Source organism: Penicillium chermesinum (genome assembly GCF_028974085.1).
Source record: "Penicillium chermesinum strain IBT 19713 chromosome Unknown utg000002l:1.0-5270490.0:1.0-5274688.0, whole genome shotgun sequence".
In the NCBI taxonomy this organism is placed as follows: Eukaryota; Fungi; Ascomycota; class Eurotiomycetes; order Eurotiales; family Aspergillaceae; genus Penicillium; species Penicillium chermesinum.
In genome coordinates, this window is record NW_026695312.1 from 3,050,471 (window position 1) to 3,073,426 (window position 22,956).

At 51.6% G+C, this 22,956-nt stretch overlaps 12 protein-coding genes across 12 annotated transcripts; 7 read left to right on the top strand and 5 right to left on the bottom strand.

The window, feature by feature from the left end:
* Nucleotides 1–239: 239 nt before the first annotated feature.
* N7468_001986 (putative NADH-ubiquinone oxidoreductase 178 kDa subunit) lies at nt 240–918 on the top strand (the record flags this gene model as incomplete). The annotated part of the gene is made up of 3 exons (XM_058471283.1): nt 240–350; nt 456–700; nt 765–918. 3 exons carry the CDS (start codon nt 240–242, stop codon nt 916–918), a joined length of 510 nt encoding a protein of 169 aa, XP_058334424.1.
* A 188-nt stretch (nt 919–1,106) lies between these two features.
* N7468_001987 (protein-histidine N-methyltransferase) lies at nt 1,107–2,378 on the bottom strand (the record flags this gene model as incomplete). Its single annotated transcript, XM_058471284.1, has 3 exons — nt 1,107–1,760; nt 1,817–2,101; nt 2,229–2,378. The coding sequence occupies 3 exons, from the start codon at nt 2,376–2,378 to the stop codon at nt 1,107–1,109; spliced, it is 1,089 nt and encodes a 362-aa protein (XP_058334425.1).
* Nucleotides 2,379–2,894: 516 nt separating this feature from the next.
* On the top strand, nt 2,895–3,509 carry N7468_001988 (uncharacterized protein; the record flags this gene model as incomplete). The annotated part of the gene is made up of 1 exon (XM_058471285.1): nt 2,895–3,509. The coding sequence occupies one exon, from the start codon at nt 2,895–2,897 to the stop codon at nt 3,507–3,509; it is 615 nt and encodes a 204-aa protein (XP_058334426.1).
* Nucleotides 3,510–3,890: 381 nt separating this feature from the next.
* Nucleotides 3,891–5,279, bottom strand: N7468_001989 (cystathionine gamma-lyase CYS3; the record flags this gene model as incomplete). Its single annotated transcript, XM_058471286.1, has 4 exons — nt 3,891–4,472; nt 4,534–4,981; nt 5,034–5,119; nt 5,175–5,279. The coding sequence occupies 4 exons, from the start codon at nt 5,277–5,279 to the stop codon at nt 3,891–3,893; spliced, it is 1,221 nt and encodes a 406-aa protein (XP_058334427.1).
* Nucleotides 5,280–6,100: 821 nt separating this feature from the next.
* Nucleotides 6,101–7,009, bottom strand: N7468_001990 (DNA-directed RNA polymerase III subunit RPC25; the record flags this gene model as incomplete). The annotated part of the gene is made up of 7 exons (XM_058471287.1): nt 6,101–6,145; nt 6,205–6,379; nt 6,431–6,494; nt 6,556–6,642; nt 6,695–6,791; nt 6,849–6,947; nt 6,998–7,009. The coding sequence occupies 7 exons, from the start codon at nt 7,007–7,009 to the stop codon at nt 6,101–6,103; spliced, it is 579 nt and encodes a 192-aa protein (XP_058334428.1).
* A 393-nt stretch (nt 7,010–7,402) lies between these two features.
* N7468_001991 (CCCH zinc finger protein) lies at nt 7,403–9,523 on the top strand (the record flags this gene model as incomplete). The annotated part of the gene is made up of 4 exons (XM_058471288.1): nt 7,403–7,493; nt 7,568–9,216; nt 9,345–9,458; nt 9,512–9,523. 4 exons carry the CDS (start codon nt 7,403–7,405, stop codon nt 9,521–9,523), a joined length of 1,866 nt encoding a protein of 621 aa, XP_058334429.1.
* Nucleotides 9,524–10,528: 1,005 nt separating this feature from the next.
* Nucleotides 10,529–11,350, top strand: N7468_001992 (GPI anchored serine-threonine rich family protein; the record flags this gene model as incomplete). Its single annotated transcript, XM_058471289.1, has 2 exons — nt 10,529–10,739; nt 10,803–11,350. The coding sequence occupies 2 exons, from the start codon at nt 10,529–10,531 to the stop codon at nt 11,348–11,350; spliced, it is 759 nt and encodes a 252-aa protein (XP_058334430.1).
* A 397-nt stretch (nt 11,351–11,747) lies between these two features.
* Nucleotides 11,748–12,062, top strand: N7468_001993 (uncharacterized protein; the record flags this gene model as incomplete). Its single annotated transcript, XM_058471290.1, has 1 exon — nt 11,748–12,062. The coding sequence occupies one exon, from the start codon at nt 11,748–11,750 to the stop codon at nt 12,060–12,062; it is 315 nt and encodes a 104-aa protein (XP_058334431.1).
* A 2,058-nt stretch (nt 12,063–14,120) lies between these two features.
* Nucleotides 14,121–15,388, top strand: N7468_001994 (uncharacterized protein; the record flags this gene model as incomplete). The annotated part of the gene is made up of 3 exons (XM_058471291.1): nt 14,121–14,375; nt 14,539–14,840; nt 14,908–15,388. 3 exons carry the CDS (start codon nt 14,121–14,123, stop codon nt 15,386–15,388), a joined length of 1,038 nt encoding a protein of 345 aa, XP_058334432.1.
* Nucleotides 15,389–16,010: 622 nt separating this feature from the next.
* On the bottom strand, nt 16,011–17,310 carry N7468_001995 (uncharacterized protein; the record flags this gene model as incomplete). Its single annotated transcript, XM_058471292.1, has 3 exons — nt 16,011–16,802; nt 16,860–17,097; nt 17,153–17,310. The coding sequence occupies 3 exons, from the start codon at nt 17,308–17,310 to the stop codon at nt 16,011–16,013; spliced, it is 1,188 nt and encodes a 395-aa protein (XP_058334433.1).
* A 2,130-nt stretch (nt 17,311–19,440) lies between these two features.
* On the top strand, nt 19,441–20,384 carry N7468_001996 (uncharacterized protein; the record flags this gene model as incomplete). Its single annotated transcript, XM_058471293.1, is given in 3 exon segments — nt 19,441–19,791; nt 19,852–20,145; nt 20,163–20,384. Coding segments are annotated over 3 exon segments (867 nt in total), but the record flags the coding sequence as incomplete, so codon positions are not given.
* A 171-nt stretch (nt 20,385–20,555) lies between these two features.
* Nucleotides 20,556–22,191, bottom strand: nop12 (rRNA-processing protein NOP12; the record flags this gene model as incomplete). The annotated part of the gene is made up of 2 exons (XM_058471294.1): nt 20,556–22,016; nt 22,069–22,191. The coding sequence occupies 2 exons, from the start codon at nt 22,189–22,191 to the stop codon at nt 20,556–20,558; spliced, it is 1,584 nt and encodes a 527-aa protein (XP_058334435.1).
* Nucleotides 22,192–22,956: the final 765 nt, after the last annotated feature.

Sequence of the window (22,956 nt, forward strand, 5' to 3'; positions counted from 1 at the left end):
GGCTTTCATGTGGAAGGACAGAAATAGTTCTCGATGCAAGTGATACAATCCCTGTTCTATGTTGTCGGGAGAAACTAAAGTATAAACGCGTCTTTGGGCGGAATCGATTGGGGAAGAGGGAAAAGGCACTAACCCGAAGAGTGCATATCCATCATGTGACTTCGTCTGCGCAACTTCATCCTATCACGGCCGCCCGAAGGGTCATCTCCATCACGACTTGTCCATTGTCACCCCTCACCATGTTCGCCGCCAGACGTGCTGTCTCATCGCGGCAGCTGCTGCGCTCCCAGCCGCCCCGTCGGTTTGGCTCCTCCCACGCCCACGCCGAGCCCGTGAACGAAAGCCTCGGCGTAAGCTCCCACATCCCCCGCTGGTCCGCTCGAGTCCGCAAAACACTCGAGAAAAGACTCAATTGCTTCTGGGACGTTTGCTAACACGGCTCCCGGATATAACAGCGCAGTTTCTTCGTCACGGTTGGTGGCATTGTCTCCGCTTGCGCTATCTACCGTATCACCAAGTCCACCAAGGAGTCTGGCTCAGAGTCTTGGATCTCCGGTCTGATCAGCAAATGGACTCCTTCCCAGGAGACCTTTGAGCAGCGTAACGCCATCCACACTGCTATTTTGGAGAAGGCTGCCGAGGACAAGCATCTGCTCCAGAGTCAAGGACCCCAAGAGTTCTACCAGTTGAAGCAGCCTGAGTATGTCTGCCCAGTATCAACCACAACTACCGTTCCAATGCTAATACGATTCCTTGCTATACAGCTTGATGAACGCCGGTGCTCCCATGAACGTCGCTCCCGGTTCTCAGGCCGACCTGAGCCATGTTGTGGCCCACTACGAGAAGCAGAACAAGGAGATCGAGGAGGCTCGCGTTGCCCGCATGCAGGACGGCAAGGTGGTGTCGATTTACGAGTAAAACATTTGTTTTTCTGAATTGAAGCAATCGTCCGAGATAGACATGCGCAATCGAGGGCAAAACATGTATATATAAGTTGGGACAGGGAAGTTTCATCCGGCACCTGATCATTTCAATTCCATTTGTTCGAAGACATCTTGGCCACTGGTATCTTATCATTGTACTAGTCATTCTTCATCCGTGGGCGGCTATAACAGAGGGGGTTTGACTCCTAGGACCACTCGACCCACTCCCTCTGATTGCACATCAAGTTTTTGCTGAATCTCAAGATCACCACTAACATCCTTCAGCACCGAGAGGAACTCATCTACGCCACCTCCAACGCCGAAATACACCTTCTTGGCAGCTATTAGTGCTCTGCTCTTCGCAGATGCCGTGCCGGAGCCGCGCAATAACGAGACTAAAGTCTCCGAGAAAGCCCTCAATGATGAGGGAGAGTAGATTGTCTCGCTTGCAAGCAATAAAGTCTGGTACTCCGAATCTTGGGCCGAGAAGACCATATCGACAAACTCTGGGGACCATGCGCCAGAGATGAAGTTGATGGTGATTCCACGCCGAGCGAGGTCGGCTTTGAATTCACTTATGAGTTCCGATGTGATGTCGAGTTCCTGTTCCGACTGATCTTGAGTGGCACCCTCCATGGAGACCTGGGCAGTAGGCCATGTACGGCTGCCGTACCAGGTCAAAATGATATTGGGCAGCGTAACAAGTCGCAGAACCGAGTCGTTGTAGTCTGCAAATGTAAGTAGCGTTTTCCTTGTCGGACTCGCCTCTGTCGGCTCTGAGCGAGTGAGCAGCTTTGCGAGCACAGTGAGCGTGGGCACCGCTGTTCCTGCGCCGAGCTGTCTTCAGAGTTAGTCGGATCCCAGGCCTGCTCAACGCAACAAAAGGCGCTTACCTCGATGATATGGAGATTAGTTTGGACATCATTGACGAGAGGTTCGTCAGCTACTAATTTGGCTAAATCGAGAGAGCACTCCCAGGTTTTGAAGCCACCCTCGTAAAAATTCGGTTTCAGGTCACCCTCATCAAGGCCTGAGATCAGCTCTGCATTGTCTTGACCTGCGTTGTCCTCGGCCATTAATTGTGTCCGAATATCGAACAATTCTCGGCGCGCAATAACCAGAGGCGTGCTGCCAATTGAAAGTCGATTGAAGGAGATCTGGGAAGGGAGAACCGAAAGCTGCGAGCAATTAGGGGTGCAATCACAAATTGTGTGGTTGAATTCGTTCAAGTGTGGAAATGAAGGACATCAACTTGTACCTCCCCACTTGAGATACTCCGGTGTAGTGTGCGGAGCGATTACTTACCCATTCGTCTATGCTATGCCTGGAGGCTTTCACCAGCTCAGGAAGAGAATTGCTCCTTGCCGGAGGGCCTTGCACATTCTGAACATTGCTGGTGGTCTCAGAGTCATCGATGTCGATATCGTCACCTGAAAAGCCGAAGCTAAAGGCCATAATTCAAGATAGCGTAGGTGGTAGTGCGGAACCGTTGTGACCCTTATACTGCAGATGTTCCAAATTTAGTTCTTTCCCTTTAAGAATAATGTGCAAGCATTTTCAGGAACCGTCCGAGGTTTTTCGATTTCTGAGTACTATTGCGGCTAATATTTGATATCAAAAATTGCCCAGGTGCCCAGGTGGAGTGCGCAGTGATGACTCAGCCCTTCTGCGCAGCCGCCATGAATCATGGCCAATGGGTTCCGTGCTATGGACCGCGCTCGAATCAGACGTCGGATCTTATTTAGTGAGAAAGGCAACCCAATCAATCCTAGTGTATTCAAAGAATTATGATCCGTCATCTCATTCGGCACTACTTAGCTAGTAGATCCACGGGTCCTCATCATCTACCCTGGGCTGTAATAATCAGACCTATGTCATCCACAACTTCCTTTTGGGTTGTTTCCTCGTGGAGTGGTCAAGTTCGCTTAGAAAGTACATGTTACCTATGATCTGAAAGACCAGCATCTCAATATGTCTCACTACTATCCTAGTTATTGGGCTCGGGCCAGCCCAGCCCAGGCTCCGGAGGGCTCGTGGATGAACGACTTCCAAAATCACCCCCGGATCTTTTTCCAGCGCCTGGATGCCTTGGAACGACAGATAAACCGGCTTAGCTTAGAAAGAGCAACAAGGACTGCTATATACCCCAGGACGATGAGCACCTCTACGAATGCGGAATCCACTTCAGGATATAACAATTACTCCAGCGACCACAAGTCCGCCTGTTCGGTGGAAATGCGCGTTCTTCGGGCACAGTTATCTGAGAAAGAATATCAAATCCATGTTCTGAAAACAGCCGTGAAGGGGATCAACACGACGTTGGCCAGTCTGGTGGATGCAGTGGACCGGCTCACGTGGAAGACGGATGAGCCAGCATCTAAGCTGTCCGCGAAGGAAGATGAAGAGAAACCGCCAATTGCAAGTACTTTGGAAGGGGATGGGAATTCCAACTCTCCACAGCCTTCAGCTGAAGACGACGAGTGGTCGATAACTTCCCTCTCTGCAACGTCGAAAGAGAAGGAAGAAGAGACGAAGGTGGGGGAGGACGTGGATAACATGTCTACCAGCTGCGCAGGATGGGGTTAGCTCACACGTGGATGTTCCGGTAAAACAGGAACAGCTGTCTCGCTCTTCCTGACCTTTCGTCATCTCCCTCCAAGAGCTAACTCGGTCAGGGGCTTGCTGATGAACTATGTCTGTGGTGATGCCCCATGCTTTGTGTTAAAACCTGTTGGCTCGAGCGGATCGTATTGGATCGTGTTTGCTTTTATCATATCCGGGGAAACATTATCCTCCAAGCTACCATCTACTGACCTCTCATCGCTCATATTTACTACTCCTAGTATCCTCCTCGCAGGAACGTCATGGTCAGGAAATGCGTAGTTGTAGTCGTCTATCATCTAATTGTCATGATGCAAAGATGCCGGATGCAAAGTAAAACAGAATAAGCAAATGCGGTTACTTGGCTTAAGATTTGCCGTTACCCTTCTTCTCGGCGTCTGCAACAGCCAACCCCAATGCATTCAACACATCAGCCTTCAGGTCCTCAGCATCCTCCACACCACAGCTCACCCGCACAAGGTCATCAAAGACACCAGAAGCCTCGCGCTCGGCCTTGGGGATACCAGCATGGGTCATGCTGGCAGGAACTTCGACCAGACTCTCCACACCACCCAAACTCTCAGCCAGAGTGAACACCTTGGTGTATTTGCAGAAAAGGTGCGCGGCGGTCTGGCCGCCCTTGAGACGGAAGCTGAGCATTCCACCGCCCATACCGTCGCGGTGTTGCTTGAGAGCAATGGCCCGATGCTTGTGGGAGTCCAGACCGGGGTAGTTGACGGAGATGACATGAGGAGAGGATTCCAGGGCTTGTGCGATCACCGTGGCATTCTTAGTGGCTTCGCGGGCACGCAGGTGCAAGGTCTTCAGACCGCGGTGGGCCAGCCAGCAGTCAAATGGAGAAGGAACAGCACCAATGGCATTCTGGAGGAAGGTGAGGCGCTCCTTCAAGACATCGGAGTTGAAGGCGGCAACACCCATGAGAACATCCTTGGCGATAAAAGTCAGTTCTACTGTAGATCGCGCGGCCGGACAGAGAGGGAAAACTTACCGAGTGGCCGTTGATGTACTTAGTAACGGAGTGAACGACGATATCCGCGCCGTGGAGCAGGGGATTCTGGACGTAAGGGCTCATGAATGTGTTGTCAACCACGACGGTAATCCCGTGCTTGTGCGCAATCTCCGATACAGCACGAATGTCTACCAGTCCCAAGGTAGGGTTTGAAGGAGACTCGATCCACACCAATTTGGTCTCACCGGGGCGAATAAGCTTCTCGACTTCCTGCTCGATCGCAGGCGAAAAAGAGACCTCAACTCCGTGGGCCGAAGCAACCTTGGTGAAGTAGCGGTGCGTCCCGCCGTATACATCGGAGACGGAGACAACGTGGGAGCCCGCAGCCAGGGATTGGAGGATGACAGCAGTAGTCGCGGAGCCCGAGGAGAAGGCGAGGGCATATTTGCCATGCTCAAGTGCCGCAATGGCTTCTTCGAAGTTATCGCTGGGAATCTGTGAGCTTGTGTTTGTGACCAGTCTCGTCCCGCGGGCCTTACCGATTGGGGTTGGAGCTGCGCGTGTACTCGTAAAGGCCGACAGGGCTGCCAACACTTGTCTGGGCGTAGGTTGTAGACAGCGAAATCTACCGAAGAGTCATTAGCTGCTGAACATGCTGCCAACTCGAATGCGACACATACAGGCGCGATCACTGCACCGGTTGACGGGTCGTGAGGGGCACCGGCGTGCACCGCCAGAGTGCCAAAGCGGCGCTCAGTTGAGTGTCCGTTATCCAAGGATCCCATGATGTCTATGAAATTGTAAATGGAAAGCGAAAACAAAAGAGAGCAATGCTCAAGAACGGCAGACGGGAGTATAAGAGGCGACCGATCAAGGTTACAGCGAGATCACCGCTGTTTCGGGAAAGCTGATCGATTATCAAGCAGAATATTCTAGGGAGAACCTTAAAAGGCTGTGGCGTTTCAAGATCTTAGCAACAGGGAAGGAAAAAATTCTTATAAATAAGGACCGTGGTTTATTTTTGATTTCTTTTACGTTTCCTACAGCTCTTGGGTCCCATGGAGTGATCGATCGCTGAGCAGCGACTGGTTAAAAAGGGCGTGGTTGCTCCACCTACGGGTCTGATTTCCTGGGCGCAGCCGCACTGTCTTCGGACAAAATCTTGCCCCTCTCCGATCAGTCGGCGCGATCGGAGTGATCTATCAATGCTGAATAATCGGGTTGATAAGCACATGTCCCCAGAAAAAGATACGTACCTGGACGGCGATAAGAATGTCCATGGAGCATGCAATTATGGGGGACAATCACATCAATTTGGACCAATCAGCACTTTTCGGTGTGGTCAACATGATCCCTGGATGGCGTATGTTGCAAGTATCCACGCGCCGTTCTAATAACCCCGATAAAAATCTGCGATTATGCTCCCTTTGCTATCTACAGGGCCCTTGGAATTTGAAAACAGCGATGTTTCTTTTAAAAAAAAAAAATTTTTCGTGATGATTCTTCGAGAGCTACATGGGTATCTGAGAGTAGGAAAAAGAGCGAAGCCGTCCGCTCATGGTCGTAAATGCAATGTGGAAATGGCATCATGCCTCGGTGACACAGTTTACCACCATGTAATGGGCCCAAGGCCACCCATTTGCATCGAGCCCTGCGAGCATGTCAGGAAAGATTTCTCGATCAATCTTCCAGGAGAGATAGGATACATACAATGATCGAATATGGAGGCTTCCGGTCAGTATTGGTGTTCTCTCCCTCTGGTCCGGTGGGAATCTGATCATGCCATTCCTCTGTCTCGATACGAAACCGGACAATTTCACCCACGTCGAAATAGAGCAGGGTGCCATCTTCACTCTCGTAGGTCCATACCTGATCGGTATAGTCACTAGTACATGCTTAGTATATTGCCCTTGATGGTGGATCGTCTAGAACTCACAACTTGGCACCGTCAAGAAGGAGGGGTGGGGGGATCAAGATGTCATTGAAGAACTCAACGCCGACTGTTCTCCGTCAGTACCCATGAAAAGATGAACTCGATGTTAATATCAGATCGTGACATACTCTTGATCCCATTTTCCGTACCACTTGCAATCTTTCCGAGCATGATCTCGCCCTTGAAAGGGCGAAATACAATCATCCGAAATGTGACTAGTACGGGGTAAGCAAATGGTCCCGAACAAGCAAGGCATACCCTATGTACCGTTAACATTGACGAGACCGGTTCCATGGCCAATCAGACCATCTGAGGATTCTAGCATATCATAGAAGCTGATACATAAGCCGATCTTTTGAATGACCTGGATTGGGGGTTAGCGGGATGAAAAGAGATCGTAGATGAACCCCGAGGCATATACTTTGTTGGCATATTTCTGGTTGATATTATCCTCAATAGCTACTGCACTGAATTTGGCGAAGTCTTGGGGGGCGATCTGGATCAGATCGGAGATGGTGGTCTGCGGCCGTTAGTTGATTGAGCGCCAGGCATTTCCAGTGGCGGCCTTACAAGGATGAACATGGCGAGAAGACCAGAGAATCACGTAGCGGAGGTGCGTTCGCTGTCCTAGAAATACTCCCAAAGCAGACTTTTCATCATTGAAGCCCATGAATCTGCGTTCTACGATCCACCTTGGCTGTGGAAAAAAGCCTGAATGAACGCGCCAATCATCGCCGGCGCCCTTCCCCACACGTGACTGTACAGCTGTCAGAAAAGTCCAAGCTTGCCGAAAATCTTCTTCGGCCAAAATTTGTTTACTGGCTTCTCTCGTCTTGCTTGATTCACGTCATGGAGTAAAGTTCTGTTCTAGTACCTCTGAGAGGGTGCCGAAAATGAGCTCCCAGGGGTTTTCTTTCCCTCCTCCACCTCCACCTCCACCGACCCAGCACCATCCCGTCTACCCCTCTGCGCAACATGGGCACTGGAATGGCCGAGCAGGTCGGGGCCGAGGCCGAGGCCACGGAGGTCGAGGTCGAGGAGGTTATTTTTCTCCGGACGCTGGACGGTCACCCTATCCCACCCCTAGTCACTCTGGATTTAGCCCTGCAAATACAAACTACGGCTACCCACCTCAACCAGTGACCGCAACTTCGTACATGCCTCCTCCACCATATGCTCATGCGCAAACCAACTATCAGCATCCTCAAACTCCTCAACCTCCGCAACCTCCGCATGCCTACCAACCTTCACCGTACCCCCAACCGACTGGCTCGGCTCCCTACCACCCACTACCGGGCTACAATGGCCCCCTCCCACCCACTACACCCTTTGCGACACAGGCCGCGCCTTATCCCTCGCCGATTCCAACACCTCAACATGCCTCGCCACCTCCTAATACACCGGTTATGATGGGATCGGCTCCCTGGGGCGAGCAGAGCATGCCTTACGGGGCACCTCCGGGCCATGGACGGGGACATCGGCCATCCCATCCACATGGAAACCATGGAAACCATGGCCCTAAGTCGCGACACTCTCATAAACGTGACCATTCTGCTGCATTCAACAAGCCCCAGACCGTACCCAGAACCCCCGCACCTCCACCTGTCCCCAGTTTTGGAAATCCTTTACCCTGCAAACCACCTCCGGCGGCTGATGCCACGCGCAAGCCGAAGAAGCGCAAGAGAAAGCACAACCAGCTCGGACTGACTCCGAAGACCGAGGAGCACGAGTCTAGTGAAGAGGAAGAGGACGCGGATGAAGAATCTAAATTAGCGCCCGGAACCGGTTCTCTGCAGTTTACCTATAAGGGACAAACCTCCAACCTACAGTCCGCATCAGATATTGCGGCCTGGATTGCCGAGCGAAAGAAGAGATTCCCCACTGCAGCCCGTATTGAAGAGAAGAAGAAAGCCGGGGAAGAGGCGAAAGCAGCCCGTGACGCCCTGCGTCGAGAGAAGGAGAAAGCCAAGCAGCAAGAAAAGCAAGAAAAACAAGACAAACAAGAAACCCTCAAGGATGACAAAGAGCCGAAGCGGAAGCTGAGTGATGCACAGGCCGACCCGGCCATCGACGCGGCGATGAAGGCCCAGCGCAAGGCAGACAAGATTCGTCGCAACTTGGACCGCGAGCAAAAGCGCTTTGCTAAGGCCGAAGCGGAGGCGGAGGCGGCCCGTTTGAAGGTCGCGGCTCTGCAGAAACAAGTGCTGGGTTTAGACCCCGATCTAGGCCTATCAAACGGTTCCACAGAATCTCACGGGCTTCCAGCCTCATGCAATGGTACCGGTCCAACAGAGGGCGAAATGGCTCTGGCTACGGCCACTGCCACGGCTGCAGCTACTACAGCCGAGACTACAGTTGAAGCCACGATGGCAGAGGCTACAGCTGAACTCAAAGTCGATGACCAACCCCCCGGACTACAGGCTGACCCAATCCCCATGTCTGTAGAGCCACCGCTGAAAGCGAGCGACAGCATGATTGAACCGGGCGATGCAATGGATGTGAATTCCGACAACTCCGACAGCAGTGACTGGACGTCCTCTAGTGGATCGGAGTCCGGATCGGACGAGGATGATGAAGACTCTGCGCCGGAGGTTGCGAGCATACGGCGCGAGGGACCCGAAAGGGTGCCGCCGCCACCTCGCGAAAGCAAAAAGCCCGTTTGCCGACATTTCGCTCGCACTGGGCAGTGCCAGCGCGGCGACAAGTGTAAATTCGTACATGACGTACGCGATCGTGTGACGAAGACTAAAGTGGTTGAAAAGAAAGGGCGCAAGGGGCTTTTCCAGGCTGTGAGTGAAACCCTCCCCCCCCTTTCCCTTTGACCCTTTGACCCTTGGGCCTAATTTTAGGGGGCCTTCCCCCTGCCCTTCCCCTACCTTCTTACTAGACTGTGGGCTCCTTGCTAACGGCGTGGCAGTTACTGGAACGGCAGAAGGAAGAGGAGGACCGGCGCGCCATGGAAGTGATAAGCTGGTTGGGCGAGAATGGTTTACTGACGAGCCCGGTGAATGGTGCCCGCATACCCCTGCCGGTGCATGAACTACGGAGTTACACTCTTCCAAAAACGATACTCATATCATATAGGCATTAGGCTAATTAATGACAAAACTCATGATTTTTCACCCCTCGATCGAAAATAGGGTATAGAATGGCTGGTCGGGTTGGAAACCCGTCAAGTCGCGTGGCCTATGCAGGAACCTGTACGAACCTGTACGAACCGCAGTTCGTCCCCGTACACGCCGACCTTGCAAGGTGAAGATTATTTCCGAGCCTCGTGGCAAATGATCGGCTCTATGGTCGGCAAGACACTGACCCCAAATTGGGATTTGGGATTTTTCAGCCGAGTCTTAGTGCTCGGGGGCGTGTCTTCCTGGTGCACCAAACTCCACATCATAACTCCGAGATATAGCCGTCCTTCCATTCTGGATCTGCTGAAGGCGATGAGAATTTTCCTTAGAATCGAGTGCCAGAATAATCGAGTACCAGAATAGCGAACAAGGGCAGAAGCGAGGGCAGACTGGCCAAGGTCCAGAACGCCACCGGAGGACTAGACCTTTCCCAGCCGAAATGTCCAACTGCGCGGGACTTCCGGTTCCCAGAGGTTCCTGGTGGCTGCCGTCGAGGCTGAGCAAACCACTGGCCAATATGCGTCCGCCCCTGCGCGCGAAGACGCACCAGAACCGGCAGTGGCGGCCCACATTGCCTTCTTTCGGGACTTAGCGGCGCCGGGGGCACATGCTCACTGGAGTTTTTAAAATTATGCCCTTTGGACCACCTTGACCCGAGGAGGTTTATGGCCGGCTGCCTGAAATTGTGACTCTAATAATATAATACTGGCTAACTAACTTTTCCCGGGTCTGATTCCCGCGTTCTGTCGTCTCCTTTTGCCATCTGCGCAGTCATTCCTTCGCTCTTCCCCGCAGAGTAGCAATTATACTTTTCTGTGTATAGCCTACACGAGACCACGACGATCTCCCAGCCGATCCTTTTGACTATTAAATCTTGCTTCCCCCCCCCCCCCCTTAGTCGCCGCACCTTGGCCGTTGATTTTTTTTCATCTTCTCCGGATCTTTTCGCATTTATCTTTGCATCTCGACCAGAATGCGTGTCTCTATTGTCGCCGCCGTTGCTTTCTCGGCCTTGGTCGCCGCCAACAACGAAGCTAACGCGTTCAACAATCCCCCTGGGGGCTATCAGTTCACGGCGGGGAAGCCTACTACCTTGACCTGGAACCCCGACACCACTGGCTCTGTATCGTTGCGCCTGCAGTCCGGTTCCGTGAGCACCCCGAACTCTGGAGATGTGATTGCCGGTAAGCTTCCCATGCGATACCCTCCCGTCCGGGCCCAATACTAACGTGACTCGGACAATACAGATAGCATTGGCAACAGCGGTAGCTACACCTGGCATGTGCCCGAGAACCTCGTGGCCAACCAGAAGTACACCATTGAGATCATTGACGACAGCGACTCGAACGAGTACAACTTCTTGCCTCCGTTCACTGTGGCCGGTGCTACTGGTTCTGCTCCTGCCTCCAGCACTTCCGCTGCTACCACCTCTGAGGCTGCCACTACCACTTCTTCCGAGGCCACCACCAGCACCTCCGCCTCCAGCAGCAGCGCCTCCAGCAGCTCGTCCAGCTCGTCCAGCTCTACAGTCGCCAGCACCAGTGCTAGCTCCACCAGCGCCAGCTCTACTAGCGCTAGCTCTACCAGTGCCTCCTCGAGCAGCGCCTCCACCATGACCACATCGGCCTCGAGCTCCACCACTGCTTCTTCCAGCCCGACTCCCACCGCCAGCTCTAGCACTGCTCCCTCCAGCACCGCTTCCGAAAGTTCCGTCCCTACCGCCAACGCTGGTGTCGTGAACGGAGTTTCGGGCGGCATGTTGGCCATGGTCGCTGGTGTCTTTGCTCTGCTGTAAAACGTTGAATAATCGATGGAAACGAGCGCCAATGTTTATGAACATGCTTAATTCCCCGGATTTTCTGTTACTACCTATGTGTGAAATAATGGGCCGTGCTGGATCAGCGACCACGCTTTGTCCCGAGACAAGCGATCCTTGTTGCATCCAGTGTGTGATTTGTACAGCTGTATCATTATCGACAATACTCCCGACATCTGTTGGTCATGTGTTTTCCTTTTATCCCCTGGGTCAGCGTTGATTCTCCTCCCGCTATTATCATTTTGACGAGTGCATTATGGAGACCCATGTTTTCTACTACGATCTAAATAAATAATATCTTCGTGGTTACCTTATCTTAGGGCCATCTACTGAGCTTCCTCTTGCCAAGTATAAACGTTGTAATTAGACGTGAGACATGACTGTTTATGATCGGCGCTGTGGGTCACTCCTGAAATCCGCAGCGAGAGCGGGAGACAATGATGGGCATCGACGATACATGCCCAGCGCAGTAACGAGTACGAAGTATGCATGCGAGATGAACACCCCGTATCAAGCTATTTTCATTAGAGAACATATTGTAGCCCTGGAGCATGATTGGGGTATCATGTACCGCAATCTCCTTAAAAAGCGACCGCCTGCAGGCACCTCGGAAACAACCCACGAATCGCCCGGAAAGACAAGACCCGACCTCCAGCGCGCACCGCCAATGGCCAACAAAAGCACAGCGTGACTTTGGGTCAAAGATACACAAGGATCCAGGAAAAGTCGGCACAAGTGGAGAAACGAGTGCAACGGTAAAGCGTCGATAGTGGGAGGGGGCAGATGGAGCCCGCTCCACTTGGTAGGGGCTGGAGCCTGAACGAAGAAATTGGCATTGACTCCTCTCGGGGCTGACGACGCCCGTCGCGCTAGATAACTCTAAAAACCCAGGGCTTATTTTTGCGTCCAAGTGGGCGCCGGAGAGTTCATTTCATCATAGAATCGGATTTCTCTCGTTTTCCAGCGGGTTGTGGCTTACTGTAAATCGGAAAGGGTAGAAATTCGCGATGTTCGCGTGATACTGATGGCTTCCTTGCCGATGGCTCATAGGTCCTCTTCGCTTGATAAATTTTAGCGCAAGCATGGGCCGGATCGAATCCGATCTCTTGCAGAGGCACAAACTCCCTGCAGATGGTTGGGGGATCGTATTTTGGGGATGGGGCAGGGCTCTGACGACACCGCCAGTCCAATCCTCAGCCACGATGGGATGCAAATGGCACTGATGTCCCTCGTGTTCAAACGCGCTGTCTACGACAATCCATGTTCATGTTGAGTAACGCATCTACGTGGACAAAGTTGTACATGGAACAGCCTTTGGGTATTTCACGTGATTCTTATGCTTTGCTTAGGGGTATGACAAGTACTATGTAGTTAGGTATCGTAAAAGGCTGAGCTTCTGGCAAGGCTCTCTATGCTGTATAGCACTGGATTATCTGCTTCAACACCCGACAATGCAGGATACGACATGCTGATTGGGTGCATCTTGGCACTACTATTAGTAGGTCTGAGCTATATTGAACCAGTCCTCGCGTCTTCCCCTAAGATTACTGGCCATTCGCATACGCTTCCTGAAATCCTGCTAGGGGTACTAAATAGAGTTACCGAGGTACTCACTGAGCTTAAGTGGCTAGATTGGAAGAAGGCAGATGCTTTGGCCTTAAACCTTGAGTGCAGAGGGGCAATTTTGGTCATTCTGAAACTAAGATTTATGTTCTACTATTTCACGGCCCCAGACTATCATCGGATGTGATCGGCAGATCGCTGAGGTTGACCGGGCAGACCCTGATGGCATCATTGAAACCCATCTTCCTGCAATATCAATATCTCTCTGACCCAATCCTTATCTTAAAAAGATCTCGAATACATCTAATAGGCGATCCCCAGCTTTCCGAACCGTGAAATATTTTCGGTGGCAGATCTGATTTGCCCCACGTGATCCATACTGTACTTCTAGTAATAACTTCCTCCCTTTCTCTCCTCTCTTGGCATCCCCTGATATTGAAACAAGATGCTGCAGTTGCAGAGAAGAAAATCTTGGGGCCTGAAACTAGTGAGGTCTTAGTAAGAGCCGACTCAAACAGGCGAGAGCACAGGACCATCAGAACCAAGCGAGGGTTCAGGCACCCAGACAAACAAAACAATCCGACTTGACTGCAAACCTGCAATTCCCAAGCAAGGTTCACCGGCTATTATAAGATCGGAAGTCAAGATGACTTTGCCTCGTGTGGTAGCTGCAAGGATGCCCTGGTTACCTGCAGCCGCTACTGACTAACCCCTTCCTTGCTCTTCTGAGGTGTCAAACCTGACGACCCTTGATGAGCAGAAAGCTACTGCCTACATGTGAGATATGCATTTCGCAATAGTTGAGACCGGGAGCCCCAGAATAATCTGGAACTCTCAATGGCCCAATGCATGTTCTTGGGGCCCAGGGCCCTCTCTGTTTCGTCCGGAGTCGGTGCCACAATGTGCCAACGATGACGGCTCGGTTCGCTTCGAAATGATCGTCCCGACTGAGCTGCTGCATGTTGCAGTAGGCGTTTAAGTCAGATACCCAAGGGGGTTTTCCCTCATGGCAAGTGCATGGTCTAGAGAGGCCATATATAACCCGCGAAAGGCCCTCGATCTCTGTTGTCTTGGAACCTCGCAGTGTAGATCGACCAACTTTGGATTTGATCATCGTTGCAACATTTCTGGCTCTGATCGCATTTGCTTTGAAGGCATCCGAGGAAAGAGATACCAGCATATCATCATGACATCGAGAATCTCCTTCGCTTTGGGCGTGGCAGCCCTTGCCGGGCTCTCGCAGCTGGCATACGCGCAAACAAACATCACGTCCAGTCACTGCATTTCCTCTTCTGAGTACTTGTCTTGCAACCGTGATGTTGCGGACAAGTGGGGGTCCTGTGTGGACGATTGCAATGGCAATGGCAACTGCATTGTGGATTGTGGCTGTACCGCCCATCAGAAATATATCAACTGTATGGCGGAATCTTGTTGGAACCAGGTAAGGCCCCTCCCATCTTCGACAACGACTGCCTTGCCTGAGAGAAAAGCTTCGAGTCACAATTGATGACAGTTTATTGGCTGGGGCCACTGGCAATGACCAAAAAGAAAAAGGGAAAAAAGAAAAAGAAAAAGAAAAAGCTAATATACCGTTCCTATTGCAGGTTTACTCTTGTGAATACCAACTCTTCGTTCAACAATACTTCGCCGTCTGCCCTAGTGCCACTGAACCAATTCCCTTCTGGCCAGCCCCCGACAATGCTCCAAACCGATGCTCTTGTGATCTGGGCAAAGTGCTTCAGAACACCCTCTCTGCCCGCAACGCCCAAGTGAACTGTGTCACGCATGTCACCGACCAGACCATTAATAACATTCCTACCAATCTGGGTGACCTAGGCAACATTGGCGACATCACAAAGTCAGCCACCGAGTGTGCATGCTGCGGAGCTAGCGCCAGCATCTCTTCGTAAGCCTCCCCATACCTTGAAGTCAGCATTGGAGAAAAGGATTGAGGCTAACCAGACTTAATACAGTGCTTGGGACGTCTGCCCCGACACAGTCCCCAGGTTAGCCGGAGCAGACCTTTGGCCCGTATTCTTCCCATCCGACTGGCCCAACCTGTACAACTCTGTCCCAGACTTCGTGTGGGGCACCTGTGACAACAACTTCAGTCCAAACGACTGCAAGAAGTACGGCTTTAACAATACATCGGACAAGTTCTACAAGCCGGGCGACTTTCCCAACAACGGCACCAAGACTCTGTCCAACCTGCCGGGCACGGTCACAGCTCCTCCATCTGGGACCGTTCTCACGTGGTCGCAGTCGTCCACCACGTACACCGTGACTGCCACCGGCTACGACCAGAAGGCTGTTGCAAGCCAGAGCGAGTACCGGGCTACTGCGACGAGCACCGATGCATTTGCCACTCAGACGTCGACCAACGGGGCTGTGGGTGTTAAGCCTGTGGGTGTCCTTGCTTTCCTGGGAGTCGTTGCGGCTGCCATGGTGATGTAGATTTCTATCGTATGAGTGCGATTAGAAGGTCATATGATCACGTATCTTCATTTTTCGTTCTATATGTTCATGACGTGATGACGCTGATGGTTTTATGTGTCCTCGATTGATATGTCAGGCCTCGATTCGGTGTTTACTATGATGATTCATGGACATGTCTAATATAATATCTTTCTCATAAGTGTGGCTTGAATAAATTCTTAATAATTCCCCTCATTAGGATCCCAGAAGAACTGCTGTATGCTCCCACCGGTGACATCGACAGTCAATGCACACTCTCCTTATCCATCGAATCAACTCTAGGCCTGAGTCGCACCATTGGGAATTTGGGGAAATGCACACACCTTCGGGCACTGAGGCCCCTATTCCTGGAGATATGAAGGGTGTCTTACGATGGAGGATGTCCTATAACGATCATGGGGTATAGCATTTACTGTAAATTAATCTCCGAATGTCAGTCTGATAATGATTCATTATGGTTCCAAATTAGAAATGAGACAAGCCAGGTAAGAGATATCAGTTCCAGTCCATTGAGGACAGTGCCAACGCCCAACACCCAGCGCCATAAAGACTTCATAATGATGAAATTCCAAGTCAACCCGCTAATGGCGACAAGTTCATATCAAATTTTAGTTGCCCAGGAGGGAACAACCTTCTTCAAGAACTTCATGAACTTAAAGAAACCAACTGCATACTCGACATTCCCATAAGGATCAACCACTCGTTCCGGGAAAGCGATACCAGCACCAAACAGCCCAGGGATAGCGGGCCCATTGTTACTTTCGTGGAAACGACCACTCTCGTGGTCAAACTCCAGAGCCAAAGGTGACCCATTCTTGGTAAGATGCGGTAAAGGATCCCGGGTGAATCCAACCGCATGGACGATATGTGAGCAGGTGGGGAGATGAGCCCAGTATTGCGCATTCTCACGGGCGTCACCGCCGGTACAGTCGATCTTCGTGATCACCTCGCCGGCGGGCGAAGTCGCGAGCTTATCATCTTCTAATTGAGTGCGGGCAAAATCAGCTGCCGTGCCCTTCAGTCCAGTGTTATCGCGCAGGATCCAACCGTCCATGTACTCTGCATAGCGGAGGGGGTGACGGGTGAACCACTTGACGCGGAGTTGTGGGTGGGAGGTACGGGCAAGTTGGATGAGGTTGAGGAGGGCGAGGATAGCACTGTGCGAGGCGCCAACGACGGCAATGGTGGAGGGGCGGTTGGTAGGAATGGCCTCGGTGAGCTCCGAAGGCTTCAGGACAGTGTCGAGGTCCAGCTGCTGGATATCGAGGCTGGGGACCGGGCATGGGAGGTTGGTTGGGTGGGAGCCTGTGCAGAGGATCAGGCGGGAAGTTTCGATCTCGACGTCTCCCTCGGAGTCATGGCGTTGAACGCGCACGGTCCATTGGTTGGATGACTGTGGACATGGTGGTCAGCTATGAAATGTATTTCTTGAGGACTGCCAAGTGCGAACCTTCTCAGTGAGCTTAGCTGCTGTGACAAAGCCGCGACAGGCGTAAACCTGCTCCATCTTCACCAGACCATCTGTAAGATCTCGAACCATGTCGGCTGCATAGTGCAAGTGACAGGTCTTATCCTGTTCGAGCTTGGACATTGTGGAGAAGGCATTGGGGAGTCGAGCCTTCTCAATAACATTTCGGAACGGTTGTGTAGCAGTCGCGTAGGCTTCAAAAAGAGCGACCTTGGTATTACTATGGACCAGACGGTTAGCAGGAGATGGAGTCACTTTAAGATGCAGAGACCAACCTCGGGACTTCGCGATATCTACGGTTGATGCGACCGGCCTCGAAGCAGGGGTCAACCCAAGCAATGGTGCCCAGTTGACGCTCCAACAGATTGCCCATGACGGCCACACCGGCCGGACCGGCGCCCACGACCACCGCGGCGCACTTTCGAGAAGCCATTCTGAACAAGTAGTGTCGGTCACAATGGGATGAGAGAGGATCGAAGGTCAGTGTATCGGAGCTGAGCTGGGAAGAATAAAAATGCAGCAGAAGAAGGTCTGAAAAGGACTGGATTGATTGGTGGTATCTAAATAGGTAAAGAAACAAAAAAAAAGACCCCGATTTGGCAGACCGCAACTCATATATGGGGATCCAGGAAGGGGGGGAGGGTCAGCCAAGCCCGAAGGACCCTCGAGCGCATACCGTAGGAATGTCAATCAGATCACCGATCACCATCGTCAGTGCAGATAACGCAACCAACGGCCAGTCGGGACGTCGCCAAAGCGTCGTCGCGTACGGAGAGCTTGGGGGTGAAGCAGTCTGAATCCCCGGTTCGCTCGGTGGTCAATCGGCGACTGGGCAGTCGGCGACCCATTCGGTGATCCAACTGGGCTCCGCGATAATCCTCCGACACCTAAAGGTCCGACTCCACCAGGGGAACTGTACAGCGAGATCTGGATCCCCTGGATCCCGGGGATCTGCGACATGACAATCCGTAGCTGGGCGAAATCGCACTTAGCCGGCCGAGAGAAGGGACGGTAACGCGGTGTGCCCCACTACCATGAAGTCTTCCATCGGCTTGTCGCTTGCGTCGGGAGTGGAAGGATGCAGGAGGGACCCGATATTCGACCTCCAGGGCTTCAGCTAGCAAGGTTAGTCATTGTGGAGGGCGAGAATTGATCGCGTGTCGTATTTCAATGAACAGGTACAAATATTGGGGAAAGAAACAGAATGTTATTAGGCAGCTTGTTCGTCTTATACTCGCCAGTAGAGGCGGTCTTCACGTCGATCTAATAGGCTTGGCGAAATTGCGTGATCGGGCTGTGCCTGAGGCTAGGGTGATCGAAGTATACACTGCTTGTAGATCGGGGAAACACTCCAAGTCATGAGGGGACTATTTACATCCATAATATACTATTACAGCCTGAATAGACATGACTATTACTAGAAGCAGATGACGAACATACGACAGTGAATTGAAATTTACGACTCGACAGCGGCCTCTCAATAGCCAGGTTGAGTACTCTAAGAACTATCACTGACAGCGTGCGGGTTATACCTGCAAAGAAAGCCGCCCCAAGGGTTTACAGGGATACTTGAGGAATCGAATTCCACTGCGGGGTATCTCCACCGACGAGCCATGTAGGATGACAATACAGGACACCAGAGGAATACACTTATTGGAGTTTGTGGCCATGCTTGAATAAGAGGTTCTTCCAGAATGAATATCCAAGGCATAAACTTGACCAGTAAATTAAACAGCACCATTTTAAAGCGTACCGACTACATTTCGAGATATATTAAATCGGCCGGGTTTGAGCAGACGTCTCAAGCTCACCAAACTCGGCTGCGTTGTAATAGTGGCGCATACCGGCGAGTACTGTTATTGGCAAAGCCAGTACCGATGCCCTTTGGCTCTCCTATGCTTATCTCCTCACATTGGCATAACGGGAATTAGTCTATATGTCTATATGCCACGGAGACCGCAAGCAAACATTTTGAACAAAGGGAGACCCACAGGGTGGATGGATGTTTGTACGAGGAAGAAGAGATGGAGAGTCATTCATGATAGTGGGTCCTCAAATATACTGGTGTCAAATAACGAACGGCATAATCGTTACATCCGACTAATACAAGATATAAGAGAGCCGTTGAGTTGGATATGACCAAAGAAAGTGGCCTTGCAGATAGAATTAAAACAGATACTTTCGAAATGATGAATGATCAAAGGAGTCTCGTCTGCGAATCAGAACGAAACATATTGAGAAGCCACTGGCCGATAAAATGAGATCTACGTCATATGCGGGGAATCCAGTTGCCAAAAACGTTCAAATTCTTGACTCCACTATGGCGGTGTCCGCCATACGAGTAAGCATACCTTAACCTTCATTTGGCAAATTAAGAGTGTTTCCTAGTTTAATCAAAGTTCCAATTTCGCCCTTGTTACCTGAATTACACTTCAAAGTCTCTGCATCCCTGACATCTGTTGCCCTGCAGGACTGGGCGCCGTCCTCTTCTTCCAATTTTCAGTTGCCGACTTGCCTGACTTGAGTCTACTGTTCTCTCAGACACGATGTTCAGTAATTGAGAGCACAGCTGTTGACGCCCTCGGCCTTCCAGCCACGGCAGGACGATAGCAACCCAGAGTCTACAGACAGGCAAGGTGAGGGAACCCCTGTGAGAACCAAAACTAGGAACGAAGTATTCTCTGGTTCTGCATGGGATGCTCTTAAAGTCAGACACATTCTGCGACGCAAAGTTGGAAAAGGCCTTCCGAACGAGTTGGTGGACAAAATTATGGATGCAGCCGAGTATTGGGCATCGGAGATGGCCTACATGGCAGTCATGCCCGAGAGGAGCCGCCAAGGGAATCGGGTGATCGTCCGTCAAGATCATGATATGGTAGTGTTGAAGACAGTCCCCCTCTGCTTTACCAAACAAGTGAGTCTCTACTGAACTTGATGACATCTAGACGAACCAAAAAGCTCACTGGCTCCATAGGGTAATGACAACGCCTCTGGTCTGACACCACTGCCCTATCGCGGAACTCATCCATGTCGAAAGATAATCTTCCATCTTTCTTCGCATGACCAAGGCGGTGGCGGTGATGCCACCGGCCCAGAACTTTACCAGAAGGAATCATGGACGTGGTTCGATACTGAAGTAATACATGCGGCCCACAAACGAGGCGCGGCTGAGTGGCTAGAAAATGAAAAAGGGTTAGTCGCTCATCAGATTGGCCCTGGGGCGGGCCCCTTCATCCTGGACCAAACAGGCTACAGATCAATAGGGGGCGTGTAGGCTCCCGGCAGAACGTGGAGATCGTCTGGCATTATTTGGACGACATTGAGCCTGACTCCGAAGAAGCTGGCATTATCGAACGCACCAAAGGCCGGGGAAGAGAAACGTTGGATGGACGTGGAGTACGTGAGCTACAGGTGGGGGACGCGATTGCTGTCTGGGCTCGAGCAAGGTTTCCTAACTGGACAAACATCGTTTACAATGCGAGTGCACAAGTATTCTGGGCGGTCTAGTATCAACCCAAATGCTTTTGCAGCAACGCCGGTTAGGTAGGTGAGATAAACGCATTATCAAGATTTTGTGCAGATACGTGAGGTGTATTGGTAGTGTCTGTCTGGTCCTTCAAATGCCCTTCCCAACGCCAATAATAAATACAGAGAGCTTTGTATTTCCCCCGTCTCTTTTTAAGGCCTCTTACCACCCGCGGCCTTGTAAGCAGCTGCCCGCCTGTTACTGCGATTGTTTCTCTTTTCCTTGGAGCCCTTGGAGCCCCGACTCTTGGTCTTGACTTTGATTTGAGATGGACCGTTCTCAGTAGCCCGATGGCCTTCGAACACGAACGAATTCCCAGAGATGGTGGCCTTGCTATTCGCCTTGACCTTGGCAGCGCCAGCTCGGCCAAGGAGTCTACCAGCTCGTCCCTGAAGGGTCTTCTGAGCTTCAGCCATCTTCGAATCTTTGCCATCATTCTCGGATTTTTTGGCCACCTTGCGCGCACGAGTCACACGGAGTTTACGGGGCAGCCGCGGCGGGAAATTCTTGCCATTCAAGGGCAAAGCTTGCTCGACGCTGATGCCATCGTAGAACTGGACGTAGGCAAAGCCCTTGCCGACACGGGTGTTGCGGTCGCGGATGACACGAACGAACTCGACGTTCTTCTTGGGGGCCTTCTTGTCCTTTGAGGTCCCAGTGTGCTCGTTGAAAATGCGCCAGAGTCCCTCCTCAATATCGGCGGGAGCTCTGGGCTTCTTCTTTTTGCCATTCTCATCCTCCACAGGGGTTTCAAGGTCGACAAAGTCGAGATTTCCGACAAAGACACATCGCTTATGATCAATAGCCGCAGGGTGAGCAACGCTGTCGACTCTTAAGTGACGATCCAGGACAACACTTCCATTCAACGCAGCGGGTGCCTGGCGAGCAGCCTGCACGGTGGAGTAAACGACATATGCATTGGTACTGGGAGTCGTTTCGTCCAGGATCTCTTGACGGGCGAATGAGGCCCGCTTGGGGATACCACCACCGCTTGAAAAAGGCACTGAGCGGAATCGGATCGACTCAACCTTGTGAGGGCCGGTCGACTCAGACAGAGTAGAGCAGAACGAACCAAGGTGTCGGAGTAGTGTCTTCTTGGCAGCCTTAGATCTGATTGCCTGAGTAGAGACATTTCCCAGGAAGACAGTGCGGTTGGACTTTTCGACATCATCCACTTTGTCGCCGCCTGTCAGACTTTCGTGAACCGGTACGGGCACAGCCTCATCATCATCACTTCTCTCAATTTCAGACTCGTCATCTGACGCATCACTTTCTTCGCTGTCCTCAGTAGGCTTTTGGCGTTTAGCATACTCCTCATTTCTCTTTTGGTCGGCCTTTTCTTCTTCTTTGGCAATGCGGCGCATGTATGTTTCCTCCAGGTCTTCCCCAGCTGCACCGCGCTTACGCTTGCGACCTTGTGTTTCTGGGGCTGGTTCTTCTGCAGATTCAGAGTCGCTGTCCTTTGACGCATCTTCCATCAATTCATCCTCAGATTCCCTCGAGTCAACATCAAGGTCCTGGTCTTCGTCTTCGTCTTCAGCGTCGGCAGCCGCTTTCGAGGACTTGGCGGGGACATTGACGTATTGTACCGTAGGGGCTTTGACAGGGCCATCCTGGATAACCGTTAGCTTCCTGAGTGCGCATGCATGGCGTGTGAGTACATACACTCTTATCGAACAGAGAGGACAAAACTGGGTCCAGCGCTGAAGTATCCTTAACAAAGGGAAGGCCACCGGAGGCCGGCGGCTTGGATTCTTCCTTAGATCGTGACTTTGAGCCTTTTCCCATGTTTGAGGAAGCCAGGAATCCCAATAGAAGCTCGTTCTTAGGGATTGAAATAAAGTGGCCGGTTCGACTTCGACTTGTGTATAGCTCCGAACTTTTTTTTTTCTTGGGCTTATCAGTCTTGGCACTCAGGTATCACGTGAGTCGCATCAGATAGCCCGCTGCATGAACATGAAGAGGGTGACTATAAAGGTACATGCTGAAGTCAGGGCTATTAAGTCAGGAAAAAAGATTCACTGTATCATTCGCTGAAATTTAAAGGCAAAGTTCTCCGAGATTGACTTTTTTTGTAATCTCGTTTGTTACCAAATACCAATGTCGACCATTCTTCCTTTCTTACGAGGTCCAAACCCACTTTTATGCCTTGTTCTGGAAGTATCAGATCAAACGGCGATACTTTCAGTCCAACTTATTGCGTGTAGTCCGTCATCAAATCTAGTTGTTGTCTGCTCTTAAGACTATCATGTCCATATCCGGCGACGTCAGCATACAAGATGGTGATAGTGATGAATTCAGTAGGCGGTGTGGACTTCGGTACATGGCAGTACCGACTCTTGTTGCTTTTGCATCCCATCAGAGCGCTCTTGGGCATTCTCCTTTCCTCCTCCAGCCAGCTTTTGGTTCCCATACGGCTCTTGACGATTTTCCCTGCGAACCTCTGACCCATTCCGCACCCGTTCCATGCCGATAGCCTCCCCGCGACCCTCGACTGTGGTCCTGCCCGCTTCTTAGCCGGCCTCCCCTCGCCATCTTGTGATCAGTGCTGGC